The sequence below is a fragment of the Raphanus sativus genome, chromosome 4 (genome assembly GCF_000801105.2).
Source record: "Raphanus sativus cultivar WK10039 chromosome 4, ASM80110v3, whole genome shotgun sequence".
Classification (NCBI taxonomy): domain Eukaryota; kingdom Viridiplantae; phylum Streptophyta; class Magnoliopsida; order Brassicales; family Brassicaceae; genus Raphanus; species Raphanus sativus.
In genome coordinates, this window is record NC_079514.1 from 17,376,168 (window position 1) to 17,391,676 (window position 15,509).

Genomic DNA, 15,509 nt, shown 5'->3' on the forward strand with positions numbered 1-15,509 from the left:
GATTTTGGTGTTGATTATACAAAAAGGTGTTGGTTGGAATCAAAGCAGACTCAATGCAAAAGCTACACAATGGAGATGAAGGAAACATATGCATAGGGTAAATCGAATATTGACTTTTTGGTTAGAATCACATTATAGTTGGTTTAGTATGTAACTAAAATTTCGCAGGTTTACTAATTAGTTAAATTATTGTGTTTTTGTCAGTGGCATAAGATTGTGATTATTTAAGAAAAATATGGATTAAGTACAAAATGTACTTCTCTTTTAATAGATTAGATTGAAAATTAAGGTATAATTTTGAAAGTATAGACTTTGAATTCAAATTGATAACAAGAAAGTAACTAATGAAACAATAACAAACTGATCACAACAATGATCTTCTTTTTTTTGGAACTTTAATATCAAAAGTAGTCTAGCCCTTTATTTCAGAGACTTCTATCACTCATGAATTTCTAATTTAGCAAAACGATTAAAAGTACTCTTAAAAAATTGACATTTTGCTAGTTTCGATCTCGCATCACACATGTAGATTTTTAAAGCTAGTTACCTGGATTACTCTTCTATTTTAAACAATAACTTTAGCTGGATTTATCTTGTGTCTCATTGTTCTCCCAATAGATAGATATTATAATTGAGATCTCAGATGGTACACATATAATTTAATAATTATAATTAGCTAGCAATAACTTAGCAACACGTGATTACACATTAGTCATTGCCTTTCTTCTGATATTAAATAAAAAAAATCATTTTGGGTTTAACCAGGTGACTATTAAAATAATAACATAAATGAATGAGAAAATAATGAATATGAATAAAAATGAATAATTATTACTTATTGTTCCATACTAATTTTGATACAAAATGTGTTTATTCTATAATTTCTTGAAATTAACGAAATGATAAGAAATTATATGTAACAACTAACAAATATTTCAAAAAGTTGTAATTTTTAAAGAAATAATAGAAATTTACTATTCCCATTTATTCTTTAGGCCACAATTTAGAGCTTTAATGTTGCCTCTTTTTACCGAATCCAATCTGATCCGGATGAAATAGGTTGTCAAAGTTCGTTCTTTTGACCCGTAAAGCTATTCTGAAAATCTTTCATGTACATCTTATCTGTGAGGCTGTCACCACCACACAACCAAAACACACGGACCTAGCTTAACTTCTGGATTTTTCAAGTCAAACTCCCACATTTGTATTTCTGTATTCAACACGATGATCATGGTCACCCGAATCACATTTTTTGGTCACATTATGTATCCTAAACAATTATTCTTTTTTGATTAAAAATTAATAATTCTTTTATAGTATAACTAAATAAGCTTTTAAAATGTATTGTAAGTAAACGGTATAATTTTTTTCAAAAAAAATTAAAGAGATTCTCTATTTAGTTATTTCATATTATGAATTGTATCGAATTTGAAAATATATTAGTATTTAGTAATAATTAATAATATGATATAAAATGAAAGGTTACTCGGGAGTGTGAGTCAAAATCTTTGCTTTAGTTTTGGCGGCATAATTGAAAAAGGTCATATACAATTACATGGGTAATTAAAGTCATCCATTGTTTGGATCATTTTACAGCTTTGTAAGTGAATTGAAAAAGAAATCACATGGGTAATTTTTGTTTAGGTGAAGTAGTTTTATTTATGGGAAAATTGCCAAAACGGAATAAAAATTCAGCATGGTTGTCCCTATAGTATAAAACCATTATTTAGTTGTCCTTTTAGTATAATTTTTGTTCATAATCCCAAAACTAACTCTTAATTAATCTAATTAAATAAATTAAACTAATAGAATTTTAAATAATAATAATTAAAACGTTTAAAAAGGGAAAATAAAAATAAAAACTTTTAATTTTTCTAATAAAAATAAACTTTATAAACTTAATAAAAATAAAAAATAATAATTTACAAATTTTTAAATAAAAAACGTTAAATCAACCTAATAAAAAACAGTTAACAAAGTTTTATTTTTATAAAAAATTTAAAATGTTTTTAAACTTTTTAATTTTATCAAAACTAAAATTAAAAATTTTAATAAAAAAAAATTAAATGTATTTTTATAAAGTTTGTTTAAACTTTTTATTAAAAACTTTTTGTAAAGTTTTATTTTATTTTTATAAATTCTACAAATTTATATAGTTTGTTTAAAGTTTTTATTAAACACATTAAACTAGAAGAATTAAAAATAATAATTAAAAACGTTTTAAAAAGAGAAAATAAAATAAAACTTTTAAAATTATATTTAATAAAAATAAACTTTGTAAAAATAAAAATAATTTACAAATTGTTTTAATAAAAACGTTAAATAAACTTATTAAAAACATTTTACAAAGTTTTATTTTTCTAAAAGTTTAAAATTTATAAAAATAAAAAATAACTTTACAAAAAAAAATTAATAGAAAGTTTAAACTAAATTTATAAAAAAACATTTTACAAAGTTTTATTTTTATAAAAAGTTTAAAACGTTTGTAACCATTTTAATTTTATCAAACTTTTTGATAAAAATATAATTTGTAAACTTTATAAAAATAAAAATAAAACTTTACAAAAAGTTGCACATAATTTCAAAACACCACATGTTGTATAGATATGTATCATAGAGAACAAGAGTTTGTGAAAAAAAATCAAAAGAAAAATTATGGAAAAACCATAGATTAATGAATAAGACAAGGGAGAATCATTTTTAAAAAAAAATTGACAAGCAAAATCGAAAATAACATGTTTTAGGAAGTTAGAATATTTTTAGGAGATTTTTAGAATATTTTCTTAACTGAAATTTTCATTAATTTTCGCAAAAATCAGGTAATCTTATCCGTAGAAGGCGTTTTCTAAAAGTTTAGAACATTGACAAAAATCCAGAACACGTTTTCTACTTTTAGTAGACGGAAAAGTACATTTTAAAAAACACATTCCGCAAAATTTAGAATACTTAATAAAAGTAGAAGATGCTTCCGGACGAAAAGTAGATATCTTTAGGATTAGTAGAATGCGCATTTCACTTTTTTAGAAAAATAGTAAATAGTAGAATGTACGTTCTAAAAATAGTAGATGAACGTGTTTATTTTAGAAATAGCTTTCTACTATACCATTTTCCGTAGAAGGCACATTCTACCTTTAGTAGAACGTATTTTCAAATTCTTATTTATCAACTTTTTGAAGAAAAAAATACCAGCATATGTATATAGGTGTTTTATTAGTTGTTTATATTTTTAATATTTTTTTTATTCACAAAAGTATTTATTTCATTAGTTTTCAGAAATACAAAGGATAAAAAGGAGAAAAATTGGACAAAAAATGATTTATACCAAAAGGACAACACCCTTGTTTTTTTGTTCTCTATTCGCAATTTTCCTTTTATTTATTTGCGTTTCAATCGACTGTTTTTACTAGTTAACAAAGCAAACTCAAAATAGAAAAAAGTTTTAAATTAAAACAATTTCTTATAATTTTTCAGAAAAAGTCCCTCATTCGACTCGTTTTATACTTAATATTGAACTAGATTATGACCCGCGCTTTGGAAGCGCGGAATATTTTATAATGAAAATTTTCACTAATAACTTAACAAATATTTTGGTAACTTTTAAAGAGTGTATTTAAAATATTTTTGTATTTAAATCAGTGTTTCTAAATTCAACCCGATTGTGATTATACCGCTTAATCTGGAGATCTAACAATTCAATTTAGGTTTTTAAAATATTCATATTAACAAAAATCACTAAAATCCGAAACTAACCGATTGAACTGATGGATGGCCAATATGTAATCTAATTTGATTTAAATTGTAATAGTTTCATAATTTGTAATCTTATAATCCAAATTTTAAAGTTCATTATTTTGCAATTTATGAAATTATGATGTTTCTACAAAATTTTAAAGAGAAAATGATATATATATAAAATATTAAGATTAATTATTGTATTGTTTAAAAACATTGATAGTAGTATAAAAATATATTGTTTGGAAACATTGATAGTAGTATAAAGAAATAAGTATATTGTTTGGAAACATGGATAGTAGTATAAATAAATGAACATTAGTGATTTAATGTAGGTTTAACTATAAAGTATAAAAGTGTATTTAATTTAAAAACTTACAAAATAAATGTTAGGTCCAATAGAATGTTTCTGTTTTAATAAGATAGATCTTTTCCTTTGCAAAAAATTGAATCACGATAAAACTTTAGTTGCCAGCTTTCCCAAAAGGATCACTGAACTGTTCGAGATTAAGGAAAACACACATGGTTTTACATTTTTGATTTCAAATTTTGTTCGTTTCAGTAAGTTGCAACTTTAGTTAACTGAATGGCTAGCGTTACTTAAGATCTCAATCATCTTCCCAAAGTCAACGCGTATCCTTTTGTGATAGGTTAGGGATAGGTGCGCAATATATTATAACAAATACATTCTTTAGCATATAAACTAAGTTTGAGAGTGGAGACTATTACATTTTATAGAAAATATAACCACATGATTAGCAACACTGATAATTCCATTAAAAACTAAGTAGAGACTGTTACGTTTCATATAAAATATAACCACATGATTAGCAATATAGACAATCTCATCATGTCGGCAAAACAATAATAACCATAGACCTAGGAATATCGGAAACGGGATGCACCATCGATGCTTAACACATTCATTCGCAGTATCAGCTCACTGGGACAAACTCCTTCGAAAGATAATTTGAGTAAGCAAAGGGGATAAGGACCAATCAGCTGCTCTTGGTCCGTGTAGCCCCCAACAGTGATCGTCTTTTTGTAATGTTATAGCGACAAGTAACGGGTTAAAAAAAAGGAGAATCTTGAAAATGGAACAATAATCCAAAGCAATTGTAACTTCAAATCACTGCAATAGCTAATATTCTTGCACCTTATCCCAGAAATAGAGTTATAATCAGTAGCTCTAAAAGGAAAAAAAGCAGGTTTTTCTTATGCCGCAACAAGATCTGGTGTCTCAGCTTCAACAGACAGCAAAGTGGTGTGGACTTTGTCGACCCAACTGTCCAATTGATCCCTCAAAGACTTGATCTGTGGAATCCCCAACACTCTCGGTTGGGCCCATGAGATGTAAACTGTTCCATTCACTTGATCTATAATCCCCTCAATCAGATGCACCTGCATCATTCATTCTCACCTTTTTTAGATTCTACAGACTCATAAGCATACACAAACACCATCATTCTATTTCGATACGTCAGGAATGTTCCGAGCCCTCTGCTAAACATTGGATAGACGACATTATGATGTTTCCTAACCCAGGGATGATTAACTACGTTGGTCATTAGACAAAACTCTCGTCCTTGCCCATAGCAAAATGCAAATGGTAGCTGCAACAGACGAGGGAGAAAGAGGCAAGAAGAAACTACTTACAGAAAGACTCTTCATGAGAAGGTGCTCAACATCTTCAATGGAAAGTTTAGTATGCTCAGCAATGACAGTCAAAGGAATAGTCCTATCTTCAGCAGGTCGGCTACAATAGATTTATAGAGAGTAAATGTCTTAGCACAAGTTTTTTATATTTATATTAAATTTAGATACTATGGGCTAGAGAGAAAGTTACCTGAAGATGATCTCGATAAGGCAAAGAATGTTGATCTTCTCTAATAGTTTCTTCTCATTCTCAACCAGTGCTGGTTGGGCAATCAAGGATGCATGGTGCACACGACACAGTTCTTGATACTGAACTAAATCACCATGGTTGAACGCCTGGAGAATGTGGTAAAGCCATTCCACATTTGTTCCAAGAAGACTTTTCAACTGTCACAAAAGATATACTAAAAGTTAAAAGCTGCTATGTATGTTCCCTGAGTACCGAGAGATCAACAAGAAACCTCTAATCTACAAAAGCAAAGTTTACGGTAGCTTTTGTTGAGGATGAAGGAGAACTTACAATGGGATGAGCCAAGAGTTCCCCAAAGTTGTAGATGTTTTCTCCAAGTAGAGCTGAAAGTGACAAATCGAAAGCCAAATCCTGAAAGACACAGAAATGATATGAATTTAGCAATATGCACAGAACAAGATTTAAGCAACATGGCAAGGACATACCAGCTTAAAGGATTCAGAGAGTGCCTCCACAGAAGTATACGCAAGAAAAAGCAGAGCACTTTTGTAGAAATCAGAGAACTCCTGACGGAACTTGTGGTACTGAGAAGACACCCAGTAGAAGTTCGCGAACACCGAAGGATCAATGTCAGTCATGCTATCAAGAGATGTCTTGGCATCGTCCAAGACCTTCTTGCATTCCTTCTGATCACCTTGCTCAAGCTTGAACAAAGCCTTTTGCGTCTCGATGTAAACGATAGGTTCAGTGATGCGAGGCTCCTTAGTGGCTTTAAGCTTCTCAATCACTCCTTCGAGATAGCTAACCGCAGCTTCTTTCTCAGCGTACTGACGGGAGACCACCACAGCGAAATGCGCGAGCTTGAGGAGGTTGATCTTCGTCTCGAAGTCGGTGATGAAGTTGTGGTAGAACTGTACCAAAGCATCTCCAGCCTGAAATTTATATAATTAAATACTCACGAATCGCGGCGAAATCGAAAAACCCTAAATCGGATAAACCCTAGCATCGTCCAAATCGGATCTATGAACCTTAAATCGACAGGGAACACTATCAAACGAGGGAGAGAAGAAGAAAATCACCTGAAAAACGGAGAGAGCGATGAACTGCTCGAGCTTGAGGGTGAGCTGATGCCATAGCTTTTTCTGATACAGATCTGCGAGGGAATCGTACCATTCATTGAGCTCTGGATGCGAAGTTTTCAGCGATTCCAAGTATTGAAGAGCAGCCATGGCGGAAATAGGTTTTGCTTCGCAGAAGTAGAGACGAAAGATGATGAAAGGATCTTATATCAGAGCTGTGCGTTAAAAAAAAAACATCGGGGTGTTATATCTAGAGGTACAAGTTTAAAAGGACCTTAATTGTAAAATAATAAGATCCGTTTGTGATTTAGGGCCCAGTAGTCAGTTTGGGTTATTTTATTTGGTTTATTGGGTTTCAGGTGTTCGGGTCGGGTCATCGGTAGTGCTGCCGCCCCCATACCGTACACACACTAGTGGCGTTTTAATTTCTCTCGCTCTCGCTTTCTCACAATCTTTTCAGGGAAAGAGAGAGAGAGAGAGAGAGAGAGATGGATGAAGAGGACGAGCTTGGGGGTTGGGATAAGGATTTTCTCGACGCAGCGTTCAAAGCCGAAGAGATTCTTCTCTCTACACAACCACCTCCGCCTGCTCCACCGACTGTTCCGCCTCCTGCTCCTGCTCCGGCGTCGGAGAGTGTGGAGTTACATTCACGCCATAAAATTCAAGTTCGTGATCCTTTCGCAAGCTTCTCTCCACCGAGAGTACTCTCTCAGAGAGCAGGTGACGCGGTAACTGATTACTCGGCGGCTGCTGTTAGACCAATCTCTCCGACTCGTCGTAATGATAGCGAGAAAGATGTGGAAATCGAGCGCTTAAAGGTTCGCTGTGGTTTGCTTGCTACTACTACTACTTGTTTGTTTTGTATAAGAGATCTCAATGATTGTTCTTATGAATAACAGAAGGAGCTAGGGCGTGTCTCCAAGCAGCTGCTTGATATGGTTTGCTTTTAGTCTTTTGTGTTTTTGGCTGTTTGATCTTTATTATGTTGAGAAGATCTTTGATGGTTAACTATACATTGTTCCAGGAACAAGAGTGTTCTCAGCTTAAGAAGGGCAAAAGCAAAGAGACACAGGTCAAAAGTGAGAGTAAAGGGAGAGGTGCGACAGTTCATGCTTCTATGAGAACAAACTTGTGAGTGAATTTCTTGTTTAGTTAGATGAGTTATAACTTGGAACCGTTTCTGAATTAGTCTTTGTAGAATATAGATAGCATGTTAGAGTTTTAGTCATTTTCAGTTTCTTATCATTTTTGACAACGGTTAAGTAGTGAACTGCAATGCTGGAATCAAACATCTATGGACCTACCCCCATTCATTAGCATGTCACTTTAATTTTCCCTTTAAAAAAATCATCAACGATAGATGGCCTAAGGAAGAAGTCTTTGTGAAACAGGGAACCGGATGCTGCAACTTCTGTGAATGATGGAGGAATCGATTCTACAGCTGGGTTAGATGATAAAAAAAGTATGTGAATCTAGATGTGCTTCCAATAACAAGTTTCAAGATTTCCAAATCCTGTTCCTGTTGTTACTTTTTCTGATTTATATTCACAATTTGTGCTTTGTCATAAGTCAGGCTTCAAGGCCACTGGTGTTCAAGCGGATCTGGCAAACCATTCTGACCTTTCAAAGAAGCTGCTAGATATCTGGCGCACCTCAAATTATCAAGACCCAAGGAGAAATCTGATCTCGGAGCTGCTACTGGCTTGTTCAACAGATCTCCAGATTCTCTTTGGTTTTATGAACACTAGTACGCCTCCCCAAGAAAAAGACAGACAAGCAGCCAAAAACTTGTCTAATATGCAATCATCTAAACCGTTAGAGTCTGAAAAAGTATGTCAACTATATTCTGCTGTAACAAAGGTATGACTTTTAGTTTAAACCTTATACTTGTCAGTATAAAGTTATAGATCATCCCACATAATCGAACTGCCTTTGCAGATCAGCTATGGGTTTGTAAATTTGAAGACCTTAGTTGAACCACTCCTTGATCTTTGTAATGCGGAAAATGTAAGTTGGGTTTTAGATTCAAGAATTTATCTTCTATATGGATCTCTTTTGTATTCTCCATTTTTAGTGAGTATTTTCATTCGTCTGTTGTGCAGGCCATTCTTGTTCATAGATCTCTGCATGTACTACATGTGCTCTTGGAACATATATGTGGTGTTGAAAACAGATTTGAAGCCAGGTATCTGCTCTCTCTTTCTATATTCTCCAATGTTTTTTTTGCTTAAAATTATTACGTTTAGTATAAATCATTGGTTGTAGTGATCCCTTATTGTATGAAGTTACTATAAAGTTCCAAATATAGGTTTTTGAGTTCTCCTTCTACAAAATACAGTCTTTATATTATTCTTATGAACTTTGACTTGATCTTTCCAGTGCACTCTATCAGGGACAATATCACAGATGAGGAGGAGCCAAGCTCTTGTGAGGTCGCCGAATTTCATGGATACAAAGGAAGGAAGACTAACTTGAGCATTGGAGAGTCAGAAGGAAGGAAGACTAACTTGAGCATTGGAGAGTCAGTTTACTCGAGTAATATTCCATTTCAGGGAAGATCTGATGCAGAGACTAGTAAGAAGAGTCAAGCAGGAGATACTGATAAACCTCAGCCAAGTTGGGATGCAAACTGGCATTCTCTGTTTGAATTGATGAATCAAATCGCTAGTAGAAGAACCGAAGAGAATGTGAAACTGGAAGCAGTGTCGATAATGAACATAATCGTGATGAGAACTAATGCTTATACCGAGAGAGAAACGTAAGCACTCGAACCGCCTTTTCTTTATTCTGGTCTCTGCTAACATCTGGTATTCATATAACGATATTTCCGCTTCATTGGCCAGTTTTGTATCCGAGCAAGTGTTTTCGAGCATTTCGCTACTTTTAAAGAAAGAAGCTGGCTTACGTGTGCGTAAAGGAGCTATTCATCTTTTCTTCCTTCTGCTCAACTGTAAGTTTGAAGTGCTCTATCTTTCACTTCTGACCTATTTATCTAATCCTAAACGCATTACATTTCTTTATTGAAGGTCCTAAAGTGTTAGCTAGATTTGACTCTCTCCATGAGAAAAATAAATCTTCAGCTTCTGGGAACAACAGCCAAGAAAATCTGTTTCCTTTGGAACCATTTCGTAAGATCTTTGAAGGTCTAGCAGATTGTCTAACTTCTCCCAGAAAGACATCAGAGGTACAAAGAGAGAAAAAAAGCTCCTCGTGTCAAGTAGATTACTAAAATTGGATTATTAACACAGCTTTCGGTTGATTTTGAAATCCAGGATCTGGAACTCTGTCGGAATGTAATAATGATCTTGGCCTTAGCAGCTTCTTCAGGAAACTCTGGCTATGAACTTCTCTCAAGTCACAACTTACCTCAAGACACCAGCTTTTTGATGCTGATACTGCATCTTTTAGCAGCGGAGATAGATTCCGAATCAACAGAGCTTCATCCGAACGCAGAAGTATTCAAAGCGAGGTATGTATGTATGCATGTATATGTACATTCCCACTCACACTCTGATTTTACAAGTAAATAATATGATCTGCTTTTTGAACAGGACACTATTGATGAGAGAGATATTGATATTACTAAACAGGCTAGTCTCTGGTTCTTCAAGCTCTTGTACAGTTCTAAGGGAACTAACGAAGAGCAGAGACATGGCGAGTCTAACGGTTGATGCAGCCACAAGATTGTCCCGTAAAAGAAACTTACTTGGACAGCCTGAAAGCAGTGTTGAGAGAATGAGAGGTTCGGAGATCACGGATTTAGCACGCATTTTCAAGAGACGAGTTTTCGCATTCTTAGGTGACAACAGTAGTTGATAGGCTCTCATCTCATCATCGGGGGGTTTCCTTGTTTTGTTTTTTTCGGTGAGCATGATGTATATGTGCAAAGTTTTGATTGAGGAAGCATCTATACATGATGGTACCTTTCGGCTATTACAACTGTTGTGTTCATTTGTATTTTTTTTTGTTTGAGACACTTGTAACAAGGAACAACGACACTGAAATCGACTACTTTAGACGTACAAGTAAGAGATGACTTCACCTGCAAATCAGGATCAAACATCTTAAAAAGAAGAAGCTTGGAATTGAATAAAGTCTGTCATCTCTGATTCTAGGTTTTGTCAGAACAGAGGTTTACGAATTGGTTCTGTTTTAAGGAATCTAGTATTCTTGAGAAAGCAAATAATCAAATTAACTTATCAAAACCAAACACAACAGTTGAGGCCAAAAACACAAGTAAGATAAAAATAAAACCCTAATAATTATCACGCAAGATATCTATGAAGTTGCATAGACAAATGTAGGTATCCCTTAACAACTACACTTCGATCACTTTTCAAACCAATGAGGTTGACCTTAGAAGTGAACATGTTGCCACTGTTCCAAGGAGGCAATCGAATCTTCGCCCGACCCATCACGACAGTACCGTTAGATGTTCCAGGATCTTTTGTACAAATTCCTCTGGCCAACTCAATGTAAACATATTTGTAAGCAGAAGAATCTAAACCAATTGCTAATCTTTCTTTGAATTGATGGACGCCTCCAAAAGACTTGACCGCTGTCGTTCTTTGTGCATCTTCTCCGTTTATCCATACGTTAACCATGTAGTACCCAGGACCCTTGCTAGGTTGTGTAAGGTCTCTTTCATCTATTGTGAATCCGTTATGGATATCAAGGACTAAATCTGTGCTTACTGATTCCTGAATTCTTTTCCCCTCTGCTTTTCCCTCAGCATCCATGGTGAAAAAAGAGAGAGAGTAATTTTACAAGTATGTTGTGCTAAGAGTTTTTAAGAGATATCTCTTGTATACATGCTGAACGAGATTATATATTATTTTTATTCTATGTAAGATATATGCAAACACACACGAATATTTATCATCAGAAGTGTAATTCAAAGATTTTATCGAATGATTGTAGAAAATATCCTAAATATACCATTTTAAATTTTGGGAACAAATCTAGACTTACTAGTTATGAAAGATCTGGTGAATAAATTTTTTAGTAAAAAATATTCCCTTACTAGTTCATTTACAATTTTGATAATTTGATCGTTGCCATAGAAGTAATTCTATTGCCACCGTCACGAAAACATCAGCCGCTGCCCATTCTTTAATTATTCCAGAAATTTAATTTTCAAGATATAAACAAAATATCAAGGTTATCGACTTATTTTATTCAAATAGATGCAAAATATTTCTTTTAGAAAGGTTATTAACTTATTATGAATGAAAAAACATTAAGTATAAACTAAAATTGATATAAAAAATATATATAAAAATATATATTTGCAAATCCAAACTAGGGATGCAATACAAAACAACATGAAAATAAATAGAACATAAATAAAACCATAAAACAAAAAGATTTGCACCGCTGAAACAAAGCATTAAAATATATATTAAATAAAATATACAAATGTTGTTTCAAAATAAAAATTACACAAATTTCTTGTTTTTTTTCCTCAATGTTTTTAATAAAAAATGACGGGCCGAAACCCAAAACAAATTACAAAGCCCATTACAAACCGGACCACCACACACCACTCAATTGGGCCTAAGCCCATCTCTACGAAACCCTAGTTTCTAGACGCGGCCGCCTCGTAAATCGATCTAGGAAGAAGCGCAGACACGTGTAACCAACCTCGCCGTCGAGGGACACATGTAGCAAGAGCCGTCGCGTCACCACCGCTACTCGTCAAACCGGAGGACCCAATACCGAATCACCCAGCCTCGGCGGATTCGACACCTCCACATCACTCCACCGTGAACACCTTCGATTTCATGGGTGATCGAAATCGGAGAGCTTCAATCGCCGTGGCGAGATCTCCTCCGCCAAAAAACTCCGCGAAAACCCAAGAAGAAACTTTACATTCTTCACTCAACACTCTTCCTGTCATAGGTCTTTACCGACCTCCGACGAAGATTGAAACAAAGAAAATAAAAAGAAATCACAAGAACAAACCCAAAAGAACAAAACAAAAAAAGGACGAAACTAAACCCTAAAGATCTAGGAAAACCGAAACCGACGACGCAAAGCTGTGGTAGCCTTCACCTCCCGGAGACTAGAGCCGACGATACCGGAACTGACGAAACTTCCACATCTCGGAGACAAAACCGGCGGCAACGAAGCTGTGAGAGCCTTCGTCTTCCATAAAAAAAACACAAACTACAGAAGCTTTAAAGAAAATGACGGATTCGGGCAACGGCACGCACGCTCACGCGGCGACCGACCACCGGACCCAGAACCAGATTTACTTGTTACTTCCAGTTTTAAACTTTTTTCGTTTTCTTGGTTTATCTCATTGAAAACATATCAAGTAAACCCAGATTGCTATGTCTAATATATTCGCTTTGTAGCAGCTTTCTGTTTCTGATGTTTTATGGTTACTTCTGTTTCTGATCTTCTAACTAGCTGATCTTAGTTCGGGTTGAACGAACTGAACCCCATGATATTATGAACCAAACCCGAGCCGAAATCATGTAAAACCCGAAACTGCGAAACACTCAAAGGCCACCCCTAGCTAGTCAACAGTCCGAGTAAACTGATTCTTAGAGAGAATGTATCAAAGACTGGTAAAAAAAAGCGCTACGCTAATAATACTGATACACATTAATGTTACAACAAAACCAATCTCCCACTCCACCAATGGAAACTGGCTACAGCTTCACGGATCAGAACCTGTTTTGATGGTCTGATTCTGTCCCTCTAGCAAGCTTATTTGTCGCCTGAGTTTAGCAATATGAGCTTGAACCTATCCAACAATTTGAATTAAAAACGAAACAGATCATCAAAACATACACCAAGAATATGTATATACAAGTCTTTGGTTTTTAATTAAATTACCTGTTGACGAGCAGCCGCAAGCTGTAACAACTCATCGGCTTCAGAGAAGCTCGTGAACCATTGTCCCAAGCTATGATCTTTAGTATCACCTCTCTTCTTTTTCCCGTTATCATCAACTTGCACTATTCAACAATACAGGTTGTGTAAAGTAATTATTCAATAGATAAATCAACTAAAGTAGAGTGAAGAAAAGCTTAGAACATTACTAGGAGCAGGCAAGTTGTAACCAGAGGGTAATCTAGGAAACGTCAAAGCAGGGTGATTCTGAACCCTAGCAAGAAAACTTTCAGAAGGGTCAGGAAACACAATCTCGTCGTAGTGTTCGACAACCACAGGCTTCTTCATTGTCAAAGGACCTGATTCATCTTCTGGGTATAACTTCAAGTGATGATATCTGTTTTTTTGTAACACCAGTAAGTGATACGATAAATAGATAGATAGACATCCATAATGGGGAGACTTACAAACTCAATGGCTTGTCACAGACGTCGCTGTGGAAATGCAATGTGATAGCAATCTCGAATTCTCCCCAGCCAGATTCGGAGACCTCGAATGGAGGCTCCTCGATGACTCTTGTGGGGTTGTTGAAACTAGAATGAAGCTGGAAGACGACTTTCTTGATTACAACACTGATGTCTTCATTTGTTGCCCCACGAACATATACAGCCCATTTGTGAGATTGGTATCTGCGGAAAACATATGATTTTTTAAGACCATTCAGTTGAAAGGGGTATTATTGCCAATTAACTCGAAAGACTTACTCGCTAGCCTTCTTGCCGAGCCAGAAAGCAATGTTACCATAGACAAGTGGAACGCTTATCTCAATGTCTTTAAGCTTCTTCTGTCGAGATTTAAAGGTAACAAAACAACAACAAAAAAAGATATGAATTTTTTTTTGTATTGACAGGCTTTTGAATCCAGTTCCGTAAGAAAGGCTAAGAAAAATAGAGACAAGACAAAGACCTTTTCGTCGGATTTGGTCATCTTGGTTCTGAGGGATTTCAAAGTGGGCTCGGAGGATTCAGGCGGATCTTGAGCTTGTTTCTTAGATGACGAGTTACTCGTCATTCCTTGTGCGTAACTGATGATTTCATTCGGACAAAGGTAAGAGGTTGGAAGCGTCGGAAAGGCAAAACAGGAGAGAAACTCTGAGTTTGGCTCTCTCTCTCTCTCCCTTCTTTTTTTCTGTTTTCCGATGGGTTCACAGAAACCCGATCCAAACGGCGATCTCAACAATTCTTTTTCCAATTTTAGGGTTTTATTTGATTTGATACAAAAAAATTCTTTTGCTTAATTATTTTTATTATTGTTCTTTTTTTTTTCACTAATTTGCGGCAACATAATAATCAACTCCATGTAAAGCCCAGTTCTTTGTTCTTCGGCCTGCAGGCCCAGTGAAATGCCCCGGTCCAAAGTTTCTTCCTTTTTTATTGTTTTTGTTCTAGGCTACCGCTTCATCATTACATTTACAAATTACAGGACAGTTCCTTTCAAAATCTAAAGTTATGACATGTTTAATTAGGGGTGGGCACTTCAGTTATTTTATCGGTTCGGGTTCGGTCCGGTTTGGTTAATTCGGTTCTAAAAGTTTTCAAATTGAAGTTTAGTTTGGTTTGGATCGATTTCGGTTCAGTTTGTATTCGGTTCGGTTTGTATTTCGGTTCGATTTAATCAGATTTTCTTAGTTTAGTTCTTTTAAGAGAAATCGTGTTTTAAAACATCAACGCATGATCATCATGATGGTGACAATAAAAAATAAATTATGTGAACTAAATCAAATATAGAACTAAATCAATAATTTCTTTGTGTTTAAACGTAAAATCAAACATAAAACCAAAAATTAAAATGTAATCTATTTATTTTATATTATTATCTTTGAACCTAATATAAATACTATAGGCAATAGGAGTGGCACTTCGATTATTTTATGGATTCGGTTTCGGTCCGGTTCGGTTTGGTTAATTTGGTTCTAGAATTTTTCTAACCGAAATAAACCATAACTAGTT

At 34.6% G+C, this 15,509-nt stretch overlaps 4 protein-coding genes across 4 annotated transcripts; 1 reads left to right on the forward strand and 3 right to left on the reverse strand.

Moving 5' to 3' along the window:
* Positions 1-4,795: 4,795 nt before the first annotated feature.
* LOC108838057 (26S proteasome non-ATPase regulatory subunit 13 homolog A) lies at positions 4,796-6,875 on the reverse strand. Its single transcript, XM_018611041.2, has 6 exons — positions 6,658-6,875; positions 6,064-6,510; positions 5,909-5,989; positions 5,579-5,775; positions 5,389-5,488; positions 4,796-5,133 (listed from the first exon to the last, which is right to left on the reverse strand). Exons 1-6 carry the CDS (start codon positions 6,805-6,807, stop codon positions 4,948-4,950), a joined length of 1,161 nt encoding a protein of 386 aa, XP_018466543.1. The 5' UTR covers positions 6,808-6,875; the 3' UTR covers positions 4,796-4,947.
* A 210-nt stretch (positions 6,876-7,085) lies between these two features.
* Positions 7,086-10,682, forward strand: LOC108848838 (protein SENSITIVE TO UV 2). Its single transcript, XM_018622287.2, has 12 exons — positions 7,086-7,475; positions 7,557-7,595; positions 7,682-7,788; positions 8,049-8,119; positions 8,231-8,517; positions 8,596-8,664; positions 8,760-8,842; positions 9,050-9,415; positions 9,501-9,607; positions 9,684-9,841; positions 9,930-10,126; positions 10,209-10,682. The coding sequence occupies exons 1-12, from the start codon at positions 7,146-7,148 to the stop codon at positions 10,471-10,473; spliced, it is 2,079 nt and encodes a 692-aa protein (XP_018477789.2). The 5' UTR covers positions 7,086-7,145; the 3' UTR covers positions 10,474-10,682.
* A 158-nt stretch (positions 10,683-10,840) lies between these two features.
* On the reverse strand, positions 10,841-11,480 carry LOC108850439 (uncharacterized). Its single transcript, XM_018623973.2, has one exon. The coding sequence runs from the start codon at positions 11,394-11,396 to the stop codon at positions 10,923-10,925; it is 474 nt and encodes a 157-aa protein (XP_018479475.2). The 5' UTR covers positions 11,397-11,480; the 3' UTR covers positions 10,841-10,922.
* A 1,701-nt stretch (positions 11,481-13,181) lies between these two features.
* Positions 13,182-14,772, reverse strand: LOC108848543 (transcription initiation factor TFIID subunit 14b). The gene is made up of 6 exons (XM_018621932.2): positions 14,467-14,772; positions 14,265-14,344; positions 13,968-14,189; positions 13,710-13,897; positions 13,504-13,625; positions 13,182-13,411 (listed from the first exon to the last, which is right to left on the reverse strand). The coding sequence occupies exons 1-6, from the start codon at positions 14,569-14,571 to the stop codon at positions 13,325-13,327; spliced, it is 804 nt and encodes a 267-aa protein (XP_018477434.1). The 5' UTR covers positions 14,572-14,772; the 3' UTR covers positions 13,182-13,324.
* Positions 14,773-15,509: the final 737 nt, after the last annotated feature.

Bases quoted from the DNA above. Each gene is read 5' to 3' on its own strand.
- LOC108838057 (XM_018611041.2), bottom strand. From the start codon at position 6,807: ATGGCTGCTCTTCAATACTTGGAATCGCTGAAAACTTCGCATCCAGAG. The intron at 5,776-5,908 runs GTAAGTTCTCCT...CTTTTGTGACAG, and splicing joins AACTCTTGGCTCATCCCATT to TTGAAAAGTCTTCTTGGAAC. The intron at 5,134-5,388 runs GTAAGTAGTTTC...TGAATGATGCAG, and splicing joins TTCTCATGAAGAGTCTTTCT to GTGCATCTGATTGAGGGGAT.
- LOC108848838 (XM_018622287.2), top strand. From the start codon at position 7,146: ATGGATGAAGAGGACGAGCTTGGGGGTTGGGATAAGGATTTTCTCGAC. The intron at 8,120-8,230 runs GTATGTGAATCT...GTCATAAGTCAG, and splicing joins TGGGTTAGATGATAAAAAAA to GCTTCAAGGCCACTGGTGTT. The intron at 9,608-9,683 runs GTAAGTTTGAAG...TCTTTATTGAAG, and splicing joins TTTCTTCCTTCTGCTCAACT to GTCCTAAAGTGTTAGCTAGA.
- LOC108850439 (XM_018623973.2), bottom strand. From the start codon at position 11,396: ATGGATGCTGAGGGAAAAGCAGAGGGGAAAAGAATTCAGGAATCAGTA.
- LOC108848543 (XM_018621932.2), bottom strand. From the start codon at position 14,571: ATGACGAGTAACTCGTCATCTAAGAAACAAGCTCAAGATCCGCCTGAA. The intron at 13,626-13,709 runs GTAATGTTCTAA...ATTGTTGAATAG, and splicing joins TTACAACTTGCCTGCTCCTA to TGCAAGTTGATGATAACGGG. The intron at 13,412-13,503 runs GTAATTTAATTA...ATTGTTGGATAG, and splicing joins TTGCGGCTGCTCGTCAACAG to GTTCAAGCTCATATTGCTAA.